The sequence below is a fragment of the Anser cygnoides genome, chromosome 10, assembly GCF_040182565.1.
Source record: "Anser cygnoides isolate HZ-2024a breed goose chromosome 10, Taihu_goose_T2T_genome, whole genome shotgun sequence".
NCBI lineage: Eukaryota > Metazoa > Chordata > Aves > Anseriformes > Anatidae > Anser > Anser cygnoides.
The window spans coordinates 6,268,715-6,286,474 of NC_089882.1; the positions used below are offsets into that span (position 1 = coordinate 6,268,715).

Consider the following 17,760-nt stretch of genomic DNA (forward strand, 5'->3'; position numbering starts at 1 on the left):
TCTAAAGAAAAACTCAGAAATCTCTAAACTTAGAAAATTTAAAATTTTGTTCTCATTGGCAAAATACTCCCCGCCAAAAAATGAACGAGAAATGCAAAATGTCACTACATTCTTAAACTTCCCTAATTCCAACATTTTGGTTCAGTCCTTTCATTTTATAATACACATCCAATCCTTCAGCACAGTGAAAATGACTCAAAGTACAATTTTCCTTCTGTAAGGGAATCTCAATAGGATTTTATTATTATTTTTTTGGCAAGCATCTCCCTGAATCCTCTGTTTGCTTAGAACTTGATAGGTAAAGTCAGCAAGAAATGACTTTATAATATTCCAACTGAGCCAAATTATGCTGGTAACAATTGAAACCTAGATTTCTCCTAAATGATACAAAGCATACCATGTAGTACAAGAAACTATCAGCATGCATTTTAGAGGTCATTTTTGTACTTCAGGTGTATGAGTTTAAAACCAAAAAGGGACAATTCTGATAAAAATGTACTCAGGTATTTCATAACATTAATATTTATTGCTTTATATGAATACTGTATTGAAAGCCCAAGCATTCAGTTTACACACAGAAATTATACAATTATATACCGTTTCACAATGGCAGTGAGCACTCATTACAATCTACAAAAATCTACTTTACAGAAATTTAAAAATCCTAAATATCAAAAAGGTACAGTTGAAGAAACAGGTATAAATTTGGCAGCCAGTAATTGTGACTGGGAGGTTGCAGCTTGCATGTCTTTAAATATGGGAACTGGAAAATATCGGGAGTAAAGCAGTAGTTGTGCTTTGAGCTGGTTTGAAAAAAATGTAACACTGGCTGTCAAAGTAGCATGTTCAAAAATATTTAGTTCACTTCCAAAATGTTATACAAATCATGGCGATTTCTATGCACCTCTACACCTTTTAGTTTTTTAGCTCAGGTACATAACTACTGTCATATATTAATTCTTCCAATACAGTGATGTGATCATACCAATGCCATCTGCATACCTTAGAATAATTCTGAGACTTCTCTATAATATTCACAATGCTTTGAGAAGCACTCAAGAAGGCAAGTACCTGTTAATTTCTTCCGAGATACTTTCTTACCATACTTTCAAACATTTCTTCTACAAAAAGTTTAAGCTAATGTTTTGATTACAACGTTCTCAACATAAAGCACATTTTCTCATAAATAAATGAAATCCTTTCACTCAGGCACCTCAGAAGTATACAAAAGTGTTGTAATCTGAACAGTTCTCTTGGAATGTGTTTACTCTGGTGTTTTCAACAACGTTCATATTTCCAGGGTTTCATATGGGCCAGATTTCATTTGCCTTTTTTCTTCCCCAGAGGCAAAACAAAGTGCCTTGAGAGGTGAACTTAGTCTTTTCCTATAGAAAAAGTATTTGCTGTATTTATCTTTTATAGAAACAGAAAAATATAACATTTCCCCCTTAGAACAGTGAGGGTACACATACGTGTGCATGCGTGCATATGTGTGTGAGAAATGTAACACATTTTAAACACACAACATAAGGTTTCATAGTGTGTATTCAAATAAAAATCTGGAAACCAGCATGAAACCCCGTAATTCACATGTTAAATGTTGAAACTGTAACCAAAATATGAAGTAACTGCTATAGCTGTCAGAAAAAGACAAGACAAAAAGCTTTCTTGCTTACATACAACTAGGTGTGGTAATTTCCAAAAAAGTTGTCAAAATTATAATTACCTTCCAGTTTAAAAACTTTTATTCTAAATAAAAAAAACTATACACAAACCACTGATTTGACCAAACGAAAGTTCAGCGGTAAGCAGGACCTGAAGGAGCTGGTATTCACAGTTCTTATCATGTACAACTCTTTCAAGGTTCGATCCATGGAGAAGTTTATTTTACAACCTGCTTCTTTTTGTAAAACTAAAGGTCCACTTTATTACATAAAATTATTTATACAGTGTAAAACCGGAGCCTTATGGAAAATACTGCATCTAAGTGTATTTAAATTAGTCTTGCTCCATAGGTTCATCTGCAACTTCTGTGGCTTCCTCACTGTTTTCCATAGGGGTCTCTGATGAATTTTCTGGAGTTTCACTAGCATACGACCCTAACTCTTCAGTTTCACTGCAGTCAGCTCCACTACTGCCAGATCCACTAATTTCACTGTTGTCTGAATGTGAATCCTTCTCTGACCGAGACTGATCAGACTCCTCCATCTGATTGCTCTCCTCAGAGGTCTCTTCATTCACAGGTGAGGATTCAGTGTCTTTTTCTTGATCTTTTCTGTCTGGACCAGTGTTTCTGGGAGACATGAAGGACTCTAGAACAGTGAAAGGACAGTATTACTAAGGCTGTTTTTAATCCTGAAAATTTTAACCCTGCTACTTTCTATTCCTGGCTATGCTGAGCAAAGTTTCTACAACACAGACAAGGACAAGAAAAAGTGACAATCCCAGCTTTTATTAAAAGATTTAAAATATTAGCCAACCTCATCAGGATAGCCACACTGTAGTAATAAACCATAAAATAAAGTCATATTTTGGATTAAATAGGTAGCTTCACTTAATAAAACGTCAGTGGATAAAGACAGTCTAAAAAACAACAAATAACTTCTTGCTTCCACACATTTCCTCATTTGTCCTCAGAATTAGTCTTCTAGAAATGTGGAAATCATTACTGTTTCAAGTATACATCAGTCATCATCTAAAGGAACACGTTACAAATACAGGATCCACAAAAATAGCTATTAAAAGGAATCCTGGGAGAATATGTAAAAAAACAAAGCAGAATCCAGAACAGTAGACATTCAACAATCCCAACAGTATTACAGGCTTCCTGCAAAGAAAATCCAACCTTCTTGGAAAATGCACCAAACAAATATAACGAAAAATCTGAAATACCTTCCTCCTCTTCCTCTGTACAGTGCTGTCTGGCACAAGTAGCATCTTTTTCTTTATCCTGAGATGTAGAGGATGTTTCTGTCTCTTCCCCCATGCCTAAAGAAACTTCACTGGAAGCAGTTTGATTAGGTGCATCTCTGGCTTCCCCTTCCTTGTCAAATTTAAGTCTTTTTACCTCATGCTCTTCTGCTTCTGCAGGATCATCTTCAGAGTGCTTATTTTTTACAGGGCTGCTCTGAGCACCTTCTGATTCAGATGCTGGTGATTCACTATAAACAACAAAAGCAGCTGTAGGGTTTTCTTTTTTTGTTTGTTTTAGAAAAACATTCTGTAGCTTGTTACATTTCTTTTTAAAAGTAGCCATTTCAAACTAAACACTTTACAAGAAAACAGTAAAACTTGCTTCTTTCATTACATGACAAAACCTCAAAATCATCACTCCAGCTTCACCTGATTGTTGATGAAAACAACAATCACACTGCTCTGGCGAGTCTAAATTACACGCCGTTCCTACTGTCAGCATTAATGGCAAGCATTTATGAAATGTCGTGTCTGGTTATACTTCATCATCCTGGCACAAATATGGTAACTGTGGATTTCTGAACTCTATTATTCGCTCTACATTTTTACTACACATGCCATACACTTACAAGATGTGTTACTACAACTTTGAAAACTTCAGCTACTATTTACCTAGACAGCCCAAACAGCAGTAAGCACACAAGGGAATCCTCCTGCAGACATTCTTCTGTTAAGGCTTAACTATGCATACTTAAGCCATTCCCTTTTAAAATGCTTAAACTTGGAAGGCCGTTCCCTTTTAAAATGTTTTTCAAATGCAGGTGAAAAAACATGAGAATAAAAAAGAATTGAAATGCATTAGTCCTCACAAACCTGTGTTTCTTATCTTCCGTTTGCTGCAAGCTCGATTCTTTATGTTCCGTGCTGTCTGGCAAACCGTTTGTTGTCATAGGAGATGACAAAGAAACCTTCGGTCGATTTACTGGCCTGGGAGTTCCAGGGCCATTTACATTAGATCTTTAAAAAATAATAATAATAAAATTAATAACAACAACAATAATAATAATAAACCCCAAGGAATTTGTTCCTAACAGAGAGCAGCTATAATCTAGATCTTAAAAGAACTGGGTGGGGGAGTGTAACTTCCTATTTTGCAATAAATAAAATTCTTTGCCTCCAATGGAACCAGTATCACCAAAACTTTAAAGAAAATTCTAAACGAGGTCACAAAAAATGTTAAAAAAGAACATGACGTATCCCGATGACTCCTCTTCTCTCCCTCACCCGTATTCCATATCATATCCCATTTTTGAGGCTACCTATTCAGGATCAGAATAGGCAAAGATAAGGGATCTGAGCCAGCTATTTCCATAACAACCTTGCTTTTATCCTGAATAATTTAGCTCCTGAAGCTGAACTTACCTGTCAGAGTAGCCTGGTGAATTTCCTGGGAACATTACACCATTCATCCGGTTTAAACTATTGGAATTATTTTTCCTAATAAAGAGAGTAAGAATCAGAATGTTAGGAATAAAGGAATGTTTCCAAACTGCTATACGTAACACTTACTTGCAGATCACTATCACTACTGTTGGCTTAACTATTGATACTGAAAACTGAACTCTGCACGTCGTACTTTGGGATTCAACTACTGTCAGGAAGCAAAATACATTACACACGCAGACACACGTCCTCCTGTCTACTAATGCAATCCTGAAGTTTCAAGAAACTGAAGATTTTACTTACTCTGAAGATGGATATACACAGCTGACAACCATGACATTCTGTAATACACAAAAACACATGTATTAAGAGTTCAGAAACAGAAACTTGGGCACCTGACAACAGTCCACAACTTGAAGGGTTACAGGATATTGGTCATATCTGCTGAAGTAGCTTTCAGATAAATTTTCTTTAGAGGTATCAACACATTGAAAACACAAAAACCATCCTGGCTTCCCTTCAACAAGATCAGACCACAATTACATTAAAACCCAGTATTTTCTAAGTGGGTCAAAACAAGACAACCACACTAAACCCCAGGCCCAAGTGTTTGTAATTTCTAATTGAAGCATCCTTGGAAATCAGAACAAAATGTTCTCAAATGCTGAAAAACTCCTGAACTTGTGAAGAAATGTTCTATTTGTACGTATGAGTCCTATATTGAGAAGCATGCAAGCATTATTAGCTATTTTTGGCACAGCCATATTTCATCTGCTAAATTATTTTGGCCCCTGCATAAAAAAAAGGGCAGAAATAATGACTAATACAACGTGTTTTGCTTAGCCCCCTCTCCCTCTTGAATGGCACTGCAAACTAAATCCATTTTAATATCTAGAAACCTCACTTTAAAAGGAGCCAAGTTTCTTTTTTCTTATCAATGCTTAGTCAAATTATAAATGCAGCCTTTTCTGCAGGACTTAAATTAACCCAGACTAACTTTAATGAAAGATCTCCATAAAGCTTGAAGTACTGTTTCACAGATCTCACTCTGGCTGATTTTTGCTTTGTGAAATTTCTGTTTCATCCTTTATTGCTGACTTCCTTTTCTAAACTTGCAAGAATATATCTGACTGTATGTGCTGTAACAGTGAAATCAGCTGCATTTAAAAGTTACACTTTTTGGAGGAGGGACTGAGTAGCCTAAGTAGGAACCTCAAGCTAATTTTGCTATCAAGAAAATCCTATGTGGAACTGCATTCTAATGTAAACACCATTTACTGACATCTGTATGCTTTTATGAAGATTCATTCCTCTATACAAGAGGATTTAAATACTGACACAAAAGACACTGGGGGGAAGGGAGGTTTCCTCTCTTCCTCATCTAATCTGAACCCAAAAGAAGAAGGAAGCATCAAATCAAAAAATTCAAATTATTTCAGGTGATTATTTGATCAGTTTTAGTTAGGACTCAGTATTACGAATGATATTATACCCTCCAGAAACTAGTTTGAGTACTGCACAGTAATTAGGAAACAACAGTTACATTCCTGAAATTTACTTTCAAGTTTTAAGTAAGTTCTTTCAAACTGCTCTTACAACATTAAAAATAAAGGAAGAAACTCAAGAGTTGAGAGTAGCTATTAGCTACTACATGACTGTGAACCATAATGAAACCAACAGACTTTTGGTAGCAATTCAAAAGTTATTTAAATAGTTATTTAAATGGTGACTGTTGAGCTGCATGTTCTCAGCAAAATACATACCTTTTCCACACCTCTTAGAAATTTGTCTGTTCCTGTGTAATTCCTCCTAGGATCTGTCAGCAACTCACAGAGTCGCTGAATAGTGAAGGGGATGCTGCAATGAAATAGATTTATAACAATTTAATTTGGTTTTTATGAGTATGACTGCTAGGAAGCAAAAATTTATTGCTTTCCTCCCCTTACTGAGAGGACAGAAAGAAAATAGTACAGAAATCTGTTGTTATTAGCAATATAGGGTAGTAACTTAAAGCCTTATTTATTTCCCTTATTTCACACACTGAGATAAGGCACTGTCTTTTGTGCTCACCATGACAACTCTTAAGTAGCATCCTAAACGCATCATCCCGCAACTCAATCCACTAAAATGATGAAAGGGAAAGCGGTATTTAAATTCAGAAACCAGATCATCAACAGTAAAATAGTTTAAGACTGCATTTATTAGATAACTCGAATAGAACAGAAATGGGAAGTGATTCAAAACAAATTAGAGTCATACACGCTAGATCTAAAAAAAAATCTCAACTCGTAGTTTATTTCATGTTTTACAAAATACATTTACAGAAAAAGCATTAAATGGTGGAATTACTAACTTTAGCTGTTATACACACTGTATTTTGCCACACCTGGACAGTACTTATCTATCATGGAACACCTCGGTAAAATCATTATTAAACTTAGACGTTACACAGATCCATAGCATCACATTCACACTGTTTTCTGACAATTTTGCACTCGGTTTCATCCTACTTAAATGAGAAACTGACCTTTCAAGCAAGCGATATTTTACATACGTCGATCAGTTACCTGAGTTGTTATACACTTTCACTGAAAATTCATGTACAATGTCACAATGTAACACATTTCTATGACTTTTGACAAAATAATGAAATACTTCAGGTTGATTCAATAAAATAATGAACATTTACATATTTTTACAGTTGACTATTTGAAATTGAAGCCATTAACATTTCAAAAATACACCTAAAAGAATATTTGATACAATGATACTTCAGAACCAGTTCTTGATTGAGGATATGACTGACACACCAAATCCAGAGCATTATCAATACACGTTTGCATACATATACAGCACTACGCTGGATTATTATTTTTTTTAATTTAACTTTTATTATTTTCTAAGGACCTTGGTACACAGTATCTTTAGCCTATTTCATTAGCTAACACAGTACCTAAAAGCTAAAAAGCCACGTTTTAAAGATGCGCAGATCTACCACCGGGTCAGCAAAGACGTCAGCACCCTGTGCTTACTCACACTACGTGACAATTCACTTCAGCGCAAGCAGCGAGCAGAAATAGAGCGACCAAGCATCAACAATCTAATCGTGTTTTCCAGCACTGTGCGGTATGTCACTGAGGATGTTACAACCCTCAACTTGAAAACGGAAAGGATATACGCTACCGTACAACCACCCTCAGCCCTAGCTCAAACACTGCCACCGGAAAAAAACCACAGACTGCCTATCGCGTTTACCCTGCCAAGGAGTTAATGCCTTGCGCTCAGCCTGAATTACACCATACCAGCTTATCTGTACTTGACTTCTAGGAATAGGAAGACGGTCAGGTTAATTTCCATCAGTCAGCTGCGGCGAGTTAGAATACAGCTGACAAAGCATTAAATACGTTCAATATTTGCAAAAAGTAATGCTAAAAGAGGGCGATTTCTAAAGCATTTGTTTTGACACGATTGCTTAAAAGCAAGTAAAACAAATGGCAGAAATTTAATATTTTGGCACACAGGCAAAATACACCTCACCTCCCTATCTGACCCAGAATTATCTCTTTCCCAACCCCAAAGTTTGATAAGAACAAGCTAGGAACAAATGTTCTTTTTCATTCAATGTATTACATGAAAGCTCTTGGGCTTGACAATGCTTCTCTCATTCTGAATTTCACTAAAGCTGCCTTACTGTTCATCACATATTGCTGCTCTTTAGCAGCGTTTGGTCAGCTAGCAATCCTTCTGACACCCAAGTTCTTCACAATGCTCAGCTTCTTTTCACCAACTTCCCACCTCTGTGACTCGGTCACACAGAAGAATTTACCTGATCTGTTAACCTCTCCCCGTAGGCACAGCACTAGTTGTAACTACTGTTTCTCATCCATGGCTATTTCACTTTGGGGTTTAAAAGTCCCTAATTACAGTCTCTTTGTAAAGTTGTAACAGACTAAAATGTCCATGCAAAATCAAATTATTTCAGAGAAACAACAATACACGTAATTTTAAATTATTTTTCATCAACCAAACATACGAAACATTCTGAAGAATCATTCCCAGGCTAATTCCTATTTAGCTGCATCTAAGTGGGCACTTGGAGAACAAAGACAAGGACACGAAGTAGTTTTGTGCGCCAACAGAGTTCTGGTTACTTGAGAAATACTCAAGAAAATGCGTAGCCTGAAGTCGCACTCCTATTTTACTCTCAGTTCAAAAATGTTTAAACAGAAGTTAAAACCAGTTTTCCTCCAAAATTTTCCATAGTAAACTGAACTTTGTTTACTGAGCAGTAGATGGCACCAAGTGTCACGGTATCACCTCCTCTGCATATCATTTGTTCAACATTTGTATGTGCTTTAGTTTGCAAAACCCAACCAAAGTTAACTTCACCTCTGGTTAATTATAAACTCTTTCACGTAACTACAAATTTTAAAAAGTTTAACAATATGATGTTAAAATAAAAGTAACCGAAATCGGTGCAAATCCGTATGTAAACACCAACGTGAAAGATTGTGGGCAATGAGAACTGATCTTTCCAAATGCTTAGGAAGACGGCTAGTGCAGCACACGAACTGCGTGACAGTCAGTCCTTATCTGCCTTCCTAAGGTAACCGCCTAAAATTCCCCACAAAGACATTCGGAATTGCACTTCCTAGTGCTGTTGTTCAGAATGAATGTCAACCCAAAAATTCTTCATGTAGACAGCAGTCAAAAAGTAACAGGGGAAATAGAAAGGAAAGGCATGGATCGCCTTAAGTTTAAGATCCTTCTAAACCCAATTGTTATAACTAAAAGGTTAAGTCCTGTTCAAAATGAAGAGCGATTATTGGACATACCATGAATTTTAAATGTGATACTGAGGAAACACAGAAAGCAGAATGAACAAGCCAGAACGCAAAGCATTTAACTGAGCATTTGGATTATAGTTATAAATACGTATTTTTTTTTTTTTTTTTGGTGCTGTGAAGACTCCTCTGTCACCTGAGATCTCGGGTAACCTACCTTGGAACTTTCTGCTTCAGGAGCAAAAGATAAAGAGAAGAGCACGTCTTTCAAGACCCTCCTACTCCAAAGCAATTCTAAAGCCTAGCACAAGAACCTGGCTCTAGAAGCACATTACGCAAAGTACGGTAAGACACAGTAAGGCTACAACAGCCAGTCTGAGCTTTCTTCAAAAGTCACTTCACCTAGGAAGACCCATAGGACACTTCTCCATGGGATTCAACTTTCACATTCATATCCTCCCTGTAGGAGCTGTGGTGTTTACTAATGGACTATTCTACAACCCCAGACTCTGGAACATCCTTATTTATGACTTTCTTACAGGTAGCTGATGTACGCAGCTTGCTCCCTCAAAGACCAGGTGGTTCAGCTGAAAGAACGAGGAAGTGGCACACTTTTCAAGCGCTCAGCACCAGCTGAGAACAGCAGAGCTGCACGCTTGGGTCACCCACAGGTTTGTTTAGTGCTCTTCGGAAAAACAGCAGATAACAGCAGCCCATTCATTAGCTGTCTCAACGTGAGAACGTTACAGATTTTTGGGGCAGCGAAGCATTAACAAAAAGCTGGCGGAGGTAGGAGAGAGACAGACTGGCATAAAGGACAGGTTTATTTTTAAATTCCTCCCATGAAGCAGCCTGGTATAAATATTGGGCAGCAGAGAACACACTGAATTTTACATTCTTAGGATTGTCTTATGTAAGAGCAACCTGAAGCTTTTTTATTTTTTTAAAGGGAATCAGGCCTGACTTATAAAAGACACTTACATTGTATGTATGTAACATTGCATGGAACAATGACAGTAAAAATTATTAAGCTAACATCAAAATAACATGCTATGGACATGTCAGCAGTACCTCCAAAACTGAAATCAGGAAGTGACAGGGAGCTAAGCCTTACAGTATGCCCATTTACTGACAAGCTGAGAAAAAGGCTGAATAAGTCTCTCATAAGCAAATATCGAGACTCGAACAGAATGACTCAGCTTATGTAAGTACGTAATGCAGTTTAGAAACAAGAAAAATAACTATACAGGCCATTAAAACAATACAGCAAATAAAAGACACCCTTGACAAAAAAATAAATCAGGAGCTTTATTTAAAATGAAACAAAACTTCCAGAATTACAAAACCAACAAAGGGTACACACTTAAGACACAGTCAGCAACAGATTGAATATCACACATCTCTCGACTAGCATCACCTGAACTATCAGTCTGAAACCAGCGGAATTTAACACTTCAAAACCAGGTTCACTTCGCCTCCTTGTCACACCGTGTCTACCACAGCATTAGCTGTTCAAAGCCTACTGAACTGCCACAGAGCTATTAAGAACTGAACACCTAAAGAGTTCTTTCAGCTAGGTATTTCAAAATACATTGAAAGAAATCTGACTTTAATGGCTATTTTACCTGTTACGTGCTGGTAACGCTTCATTGAAGGGTATTAATACAAACCTACCTACGTACTGAAAAAACTGAGATGACTGACATGTCACAAGACATCAGTATTTTCATTCAAATATTATATTGCAAATTATTCTTATATATATGTATATATTATTAAGTATATTAAGAGAAACTTCTGAAACTGCTGCAATACATTTCCAAGGTATAAATTTGTTTCTGCTCATCGATTTAAGGAAGTAGAATAAACGGTCACCAAGCAGATTACTAAGGTTAAAAACTGAGTATTTCTCTTATCCTGATTTTAGGCAACAAATGTTACATACCCATTAAATCCAGTGACAATTTTCAGGATTCTTTCTTTCATCTCTTCGAAGGGAATATACTCCACGTTTGGGTTGGGGGGCCCTCTTGGCTCAGGAGCTGAGGTTCTGAAATCATCCATTACTTTCTCCAGTTTGAAAATAAAATAACCTTTAAATTGAGACCACTGAACCCTGCATAAGACACAAGAAATAAGAGATACACAAGTCAGCCCCAAAACCACAGAAAAACAGTGTAATTTTATGATTGTAAAAACAAAATTCGGGCTGGTATGCCAATCCTAAGATAAATGCAGCAACTAAGGAAGTATTATTTTTCTTTCTGAATTTAAAGCACGATAACTATTTAAATAATTACAGTAAAACATTATTATACGAGTTAATTGCCATTAACAAGGTAACAGGATAAGCCTGTTCCTTCACAAACCATTACAATTCCAACCTAAAATTGCACAGGATGTATGCACGTCACATTACCAGAGAGCCTACACGCAGCCTGAACTTCTCACTGAGGTTACAGAAGAAAAAAAAAGAAGTTTCAAGTCTGGAAACCACACAGCATTGTCTGTCTTCTGTTATAATGCCCTTCTGGTTTGGGCCTTTTGTAATTAACTGTTGGGTATCCACACACCTCCAAAGCACTTCATGGGACCTCTTGTTCTCAGAAAGGCAAATACATTTTCTATCACGGTTAGCACCTGATGAATATTTGAGCAAAACAATTCTGAAATTCTGAAAAACACGGCCACAGCAGTAAGTAATCTAAAAATATCGATTACCTTCTGCCTTACAACTTCCAGTTTTGCCATTTATAGAATTCTATACAATGAAATTTGCAAGAAAACAGGTTTCCTAAGCAGCATACAATGGATATCGGAGCCCCTCCTGCACCGACCAGCCCGCAGCAGCCCCCGAAGTGACTCTGGGCTTCCTCCCACTGACGCACATCTCAGCAGCGCGGGGAGCAACCTGCAAACAACTCACTTCCTTCAGTCACTACCAATTGTAGTCCGTCCGCGCTGACGCAACGCAGGAGCTCTCGCAGCTACCGGATGGCATTTATCCGCAGCATGTGGGATCTGAAACCAACAGGCTCCGACCACACAGGCACTGCATCTGCGGGAATCCAGCGAAGTCGCAGCAGGCTGCTTTCACAACAGCGCCCTGTTACCTCCACCTGAATCTTCCCCTTGCTCACAAGATGAAAACGGGAAAATTTAGCTCTGATTTGTCTAGAGGTGGAAAGACAAAGCCTTGGTCTTTCATTAGGAGCAATACATTGGCAAGAACGGGGGAAGAAAATCTGGAGAGGAAAGGCAAACCTTCCTTCTCCTTCCAGGAAATCATTAAGCACTTTGCTGCAGAGGGGAACGCAGGACTTGGAGGCAAACTATAAAACCAGAACGCAAAATAGAAGGAAATAAGGTCCCAAAAGGGAATGTCCTGGACAGATTAAACAGAACCACTGGTTCTCATGGGATTATTGCTCCAATTAGCATTACAGAGAAAAATACAAAATACAGTAACATTTCTAACGTACAGTATGAGACACGACTCCTGCAAAGCTGAAATGAGAAAGCTCTCCAACTACGCCGTGCTACCGCCGTGAGACCAAAGCTTTCACAACAAAGCACACATTTAATACCTAGGCACATCACAAAGCACAGGCAGAACAAACCCGTCAATAACCTCACACCAAGGAAGGATTACTTCCTGCGGAGCACCCCAGTTTTACTTGCCTCATGAAAAGGGATTCCACTATTCTGCTAAAGCTTCTGGTGAGCCTGTTTAGATATTTTTTTCAGTTTCAACTTAAGCCGCACTTTATTTTTATTTATTTCTTGCTGAATAGTAACACCTCTTTCCATAGATGATTAACCCATCAGTATCGTGTTGCTGAAATAACCCAACACAAAACAGCAAATATGTTTTAAATGTGAATCCACTGCCTGCAGGCACTATCCACCACCTCCTCTTCCCAGTGCTGAAGCTCTATGAAAACAAAGCAACCTTTTACCCCTTTACAGAAGCCTAGAAAAACGTTATTTTTTCTAAATTCAAGTATTTTAATTAGTATTTCTTCTATTACATAGAAAGGCTAAGAACCCGCAGCTGCAATGCGCTGTGATTTGAATGTTGCAACACTGACCTAAAAAAGCATCTTTTGTCCTGTATTTCAGACCAAACAAATAAATGATAAACTCCAGCCGATGAGGTGACATGGCCCAGCTTACAGCCAGGAGCAGCACGGGTTAAGGATCAGCTCACCCGGCAGTCACAGCGTGCCCACAGCTGCCCCAGCCATTGCAACCCCAACTTTCCATCGACCAAACGAGCTGTGGGTAGAAGCAGGGCAGCCACAGCGGCAGAAGCTCCGGGCGGACTCGCAGCAGCCACGTACTCAGCCTCCTCAAACAGGGTTTTCTTCAACGCTGCTGAATTCCACACCGCCGCGGCTGCGCTGCTAGCAGCAGGAGAGCTAACTGCTTAAATCCAGTGGCACAAACCGCGGCTGCTGCTGTGATCACAAGGCAAGAGCAATGTAACGCGCTGCTCTGCAGGCCCCGAACTCCCCCTCGCTTCTGGAGCATCGCCTCCTGAGCTCAGGGTTGCACCTTGGACTTTCAGGGAACCCCAGGATGGTCCCACGGACACCGAAACAAGCTCCCACCGAAAATCATCTCGACGCACTTTCAGTCTATGCCAACTGGTTTCCGATGAGCGTTTTTATCCCAGTACCAGCAAGTTACAGGGGAGCTCTGCCCACTCAGTAGGAAGTACCATCCACACCACAAATAACAGAGCTCCAGAGCCTTCAACTGCACAGACAGAATCCAGTCCTGCAGGGGCAGCACACTGCATTCCTAGAAGGTAGGAAGATGGTTCCTGAGGGATGCAGTGCAGGTCACTGGTTTCTTTTAGGCTCTGCTCTTCTATCCTTATCCTAGGACAAGCAATGTCCAGAACTCAGTCAGCAGCAGCCCCTTTCCCCCCTTTCTTACCTCATCCAGCCTAACATTGCGTCTGCCAGGCCGCTAGGAAGGGGTCAGCACTACGCACTGCTCTTACAGGAGGAAGAAAATACTTTAAAGGCAAGGGAGCCTGAACCCAGGTGTTTTGTTTTTTTAATTGTTTATGAAAAATTCTCCTCCAACTATAAAACTCGAGAATGCCTGGCTGTGCATCTGAAGAAAGAAATTGTTAGAATAATGAACTTCCTTTTGACAAAAATACCATCTCTGCACAGGCAGTAAGGTTTTTTTTCCTACCACCTATTTATTTCCGTGAAAGTGATCGAAAATGAGTGTCAGAGGAGAAAAGTCAGCTTTCCTGCTTCCCCGGTCTATGAAACTGACAAGCAGAAGTCGGTGCCAGCTGCTCCTAACCTCCTGAAACTCACCTGCAGCTCACACATGGAGGAAAACAACTGGTCCACAAGTGATGGGTAGAAGTCTGTTACCTAATACAACACAATGGTGAAGATCACAAATGGCTTATCCTAGCACTTTGCAAAGCAATCTATAGCTACACCTCTGGGTATTTTAAGTTATCAGCACATGCTGAAAGACTAGGCACTTAGCCAGACAACGGTAATGAGAAGAGATAAAGAGGGAATATCTGTTTTCAAGGAAAAAAGAATATATATTCCACGTTTCCCGTGCTCCCTGAGAATAACTCTGGCATTAGTGCACAAGAAGTCTATTATAGCTGCTTTGTTAAAATGGGAGACACTAAAAATGAGCAAAGTTTGCTAAATGCCTTCTGGAGTTAATGGCCAAATGGAAGTGAAAAACTTCCATAGAGCTTTATGTACAACCTCGTTAAGCTTTATACACTGGAAAATAACTGGCAAACAATTTAAGCTCTGTCAAGAAAGCAAACTGAAGGAATTCCATGGCAGAAATACTATTCATGCATTCTTCTGAGCAGACTTGTTTATAAAAACTTGTTCTTCCCACTCAGCATTGTACAGAAACAGCCTTTGCTAAACGCACACCCAGCCTTCTAAACCATGTTTTTCCTGTCCACTAACCTGTGATTTTGTGCTACCAACTCTTCTGAGAGATTTTACAGCAACTCACAAACACAAAAATCCCCGTGAGCACTGAAGGATCTGTAGAAACACCTTCAGGAGGAATACTTCAAAAAACTGGCTTATCCTAAGATGCTTTGGTACAGCTTATTTGCGTTGTAGAGAACGAACAACTTTTAAGATATATTCATCTTATGTACATCTAAAGCATCCTTCGCTACAATATCTGGGTCATCCGGTGTGATTATATCTGTACAAAGACAGCTCCCCTAGGCTAATGAGCCTGGAACTTCACAGGTACTCTAAATCATTGTGAACTGGCATTTCTGCTCAAAGGAAGAATCCTCCTGCTTCCCTCCCACCCGCTCCTGCACCAGCCTTCCCTTATGTCAGCCGAAAGGTTTTGCTCTGACACATAGAAAATAAGAGCGGAAAAAAGGAAAGTGATTTTATTAAACAAAACGCACAGCCAGGAAAGAAGCCACCATAAGCAGGAGTGAGCGGCCGAGAGGAAGCAATCCCAGGCTGCTTCCAGAACTACAGCTTGTACCGTACCCGCATCACAGCAGGGCCACGCATCTCAAACCCTCCCAGGAGGGAAGCAAATGCTGACATTATATACTCAAAAATTTTAAGTTTTAAAAAAAAAAGTGTAATAGTCAGGTCACAGATGAAAGCATAGAAATTAACTCAGTGCAACAGTTTAGTTTGTCCTTGTGAATCTCTTAAATACCCGATACTCTGTCCTAGGTTTGCTGGTAATTACACTACGAGGTGTTACCAGATGTTTAACACCGTAATATTGTACCATTACGGAGCCCCAGACCTTGCAGTTTACATTAGAAAGATAACAGAAATGTGGATGGAAAAGACTTCTGTGTTTGAAGCTACTCAGCTGTGTTTCACAGAAATTAAACAGGGAAGTAGGCAGCAACTGATCCGACAGGCAATAATACGAAAAACAGAAGCAACATTTGAGAATATTTGTGTGTGACTCGAGAGGAAGCATGAGAAAAGGCTAAAAATCAGTGGGGGAGAGAAAGATCAAATACAGAAGACATGAAATGAGCACACAGAGGTGAAATGAAATGACAGGCAAAAAGAGACACATGAAATAAAAAAAATATACTTAAAAAATCCACTCCCCATACCCCTGCAAACACAGCCAGCCCCTGGATACGGACAGAAGTATGTGAAGATAAGAAGTTTAAGCGCCATGAAGAAAGCCACAAAGGAGCATAAGCCAACCCTACAGTTAGGAGGACAATCACATACTTGTTCACTGCAAGTTGATGAGGCAGCAGAAGATGTTCATTGCATGGAGAAGGAAGAATTACAGAAAGACACAACTTCGCAGCACCAGATCTTAAACGAGGGAGAACACAACCCCAAATAGCATTTCTCTAATAAAAGCAAGCTATTTCACACCTGGCCTTAAACTACGTGATTATCTGCTGGAAGTAACCCATTACTACAGAGCAACACAAGTTTGCCAAGCAACATCACGCAGCTTTAGAAATCCACCAAACCTATTTGATAAATAGCACAAGGGACAGAGGTGACCTTCGACAGAAAGCAGCTCAAGTAATCCGATGCTGGGCCTTGATTTAAAAGAATTACTAGCACAAAGTTCCTTGCAAGATAAGATTGCTTCTCTGCTAACATGATTTGTGCAGAACTCATCCTTCCAAACATGCACAGCAAAAACAAAATTGCATTTTACACGGAAATAATCTAATCCTATCACTCCCACTCTCTGGGAACGGGGAAAGGGAAGCAGTCAAAATGCAGAAAGACTTCCCCCGATTCCCTCACCTCCTGCGTACTTAAGGTATTTGTACTGATCAAACTGAGAAAGCAGCCTTCTCCCGTACTGCCCTGCTTACTGCGAGACAGGAGAACCACCTGTCAATACCCTGCACCATTAAGATAGGTTTTGAGGGTGAGAGAATGAGCTGCTATTTGCTTCCTACCGCTGGACAAGCTTTTGTCATCGATTCTGCTGCCCTCTGGCACATGCAATTCGGGAGACTCGAAATTTCAACAAAAAGAGCAGGAAGACTGAAACGTTCAGCAGAGTTGTTCAGGCAAGATTTGACAAATGCAGAAAAGCAAGTAGCAAGTAAATCTGAAAGGCTGCTGGGGAAACTGAAAGGGAGAGGCAGGAGCCTGGCAGTGCGGAGGCTGACAAACACGCACGGACTGACGGGGAACAGACCACACCAAGGAGGGCAGCTGCACCTGCACTGCCCCTGCCTCTTTCAGGCACACAAAGCTCTCCCTGCCGCTTCCAGGAAAACCTGTCCATGTCCAACGCACGATAGTAGTTTTTTCCTCGTGTATTTAGTACTGCACTGCTTTGCTACAACACGAGGATCCCTAGCGGTGCTACATGCCTTGGATATTACATGGAGATTGGAGCGCGAGCTCCCAGAAGTGCCTACGAAAACTGCAGAAAGTTACTCATCTCCCGTTTCCGCACCTGTTTTAAAGCATCAGATTTAATACACACTTTATCTAAGCTCTACAGGATTTTAAGTCACAGATTTCTGTAAGACCCATGGAAGGTAAGTCAGGACAACACCTAAAATTAACTAGAAGAGCAGGAGGAAGAACTCAGTATGCCTGAAATAGGGCTACCCCCA

At 39.5% G+C, this 17,760-nt stretch overlaps 1 protein-coding gene across 1 annotated transcript in view; it reads right to left on the reverse strand.

Moving 5' to 3' along the window:
• Positions 1 to 236: 236 nt before the first annotated feature.
• Positions 237 to 17,760, reverse strand: part of PPP4R2 (protein phosphatase 4 regulatory subunit 2) — a 28,855-nt gene continuing 11,331 nt past the window's right edge. The window contains exons 3-9 of the mRNA XM_048074380.2: positions 11,086 to 11,256; positions 6,120 to 6,213; positions 4,660 to 4,697; positions 4,336 to 4,410; positions 3,787 to 3,930; positions 2,893 to 3,161; positions 237 to 2,312 (exon numbers count right to left, since the gene is read on the reverse strand). Coding sequence (XP_047930337.1) covers positions 1,999 to 2,312; positions 2,893 to 3,161; positions 3,787 to 3,930; positions 4,336 to 4,410; positions 4,660 to 4,697; positions 6,120 to 6,213; positions 11,086 to 11,256 — 1,105 coding nt within the window. The 3' untranslated portion in view covers positions 237 to 1,998. The remainder of the gene's footprint in view (positions 2,313 to 2,892; positions 3,162 to 3,786; positions 3,931 to 4,335; positions 4,411 to 4,659; positions 4,698 to 6,119; positions 6,214 to 11,085; positions 11,257 to 17,760) is intronic.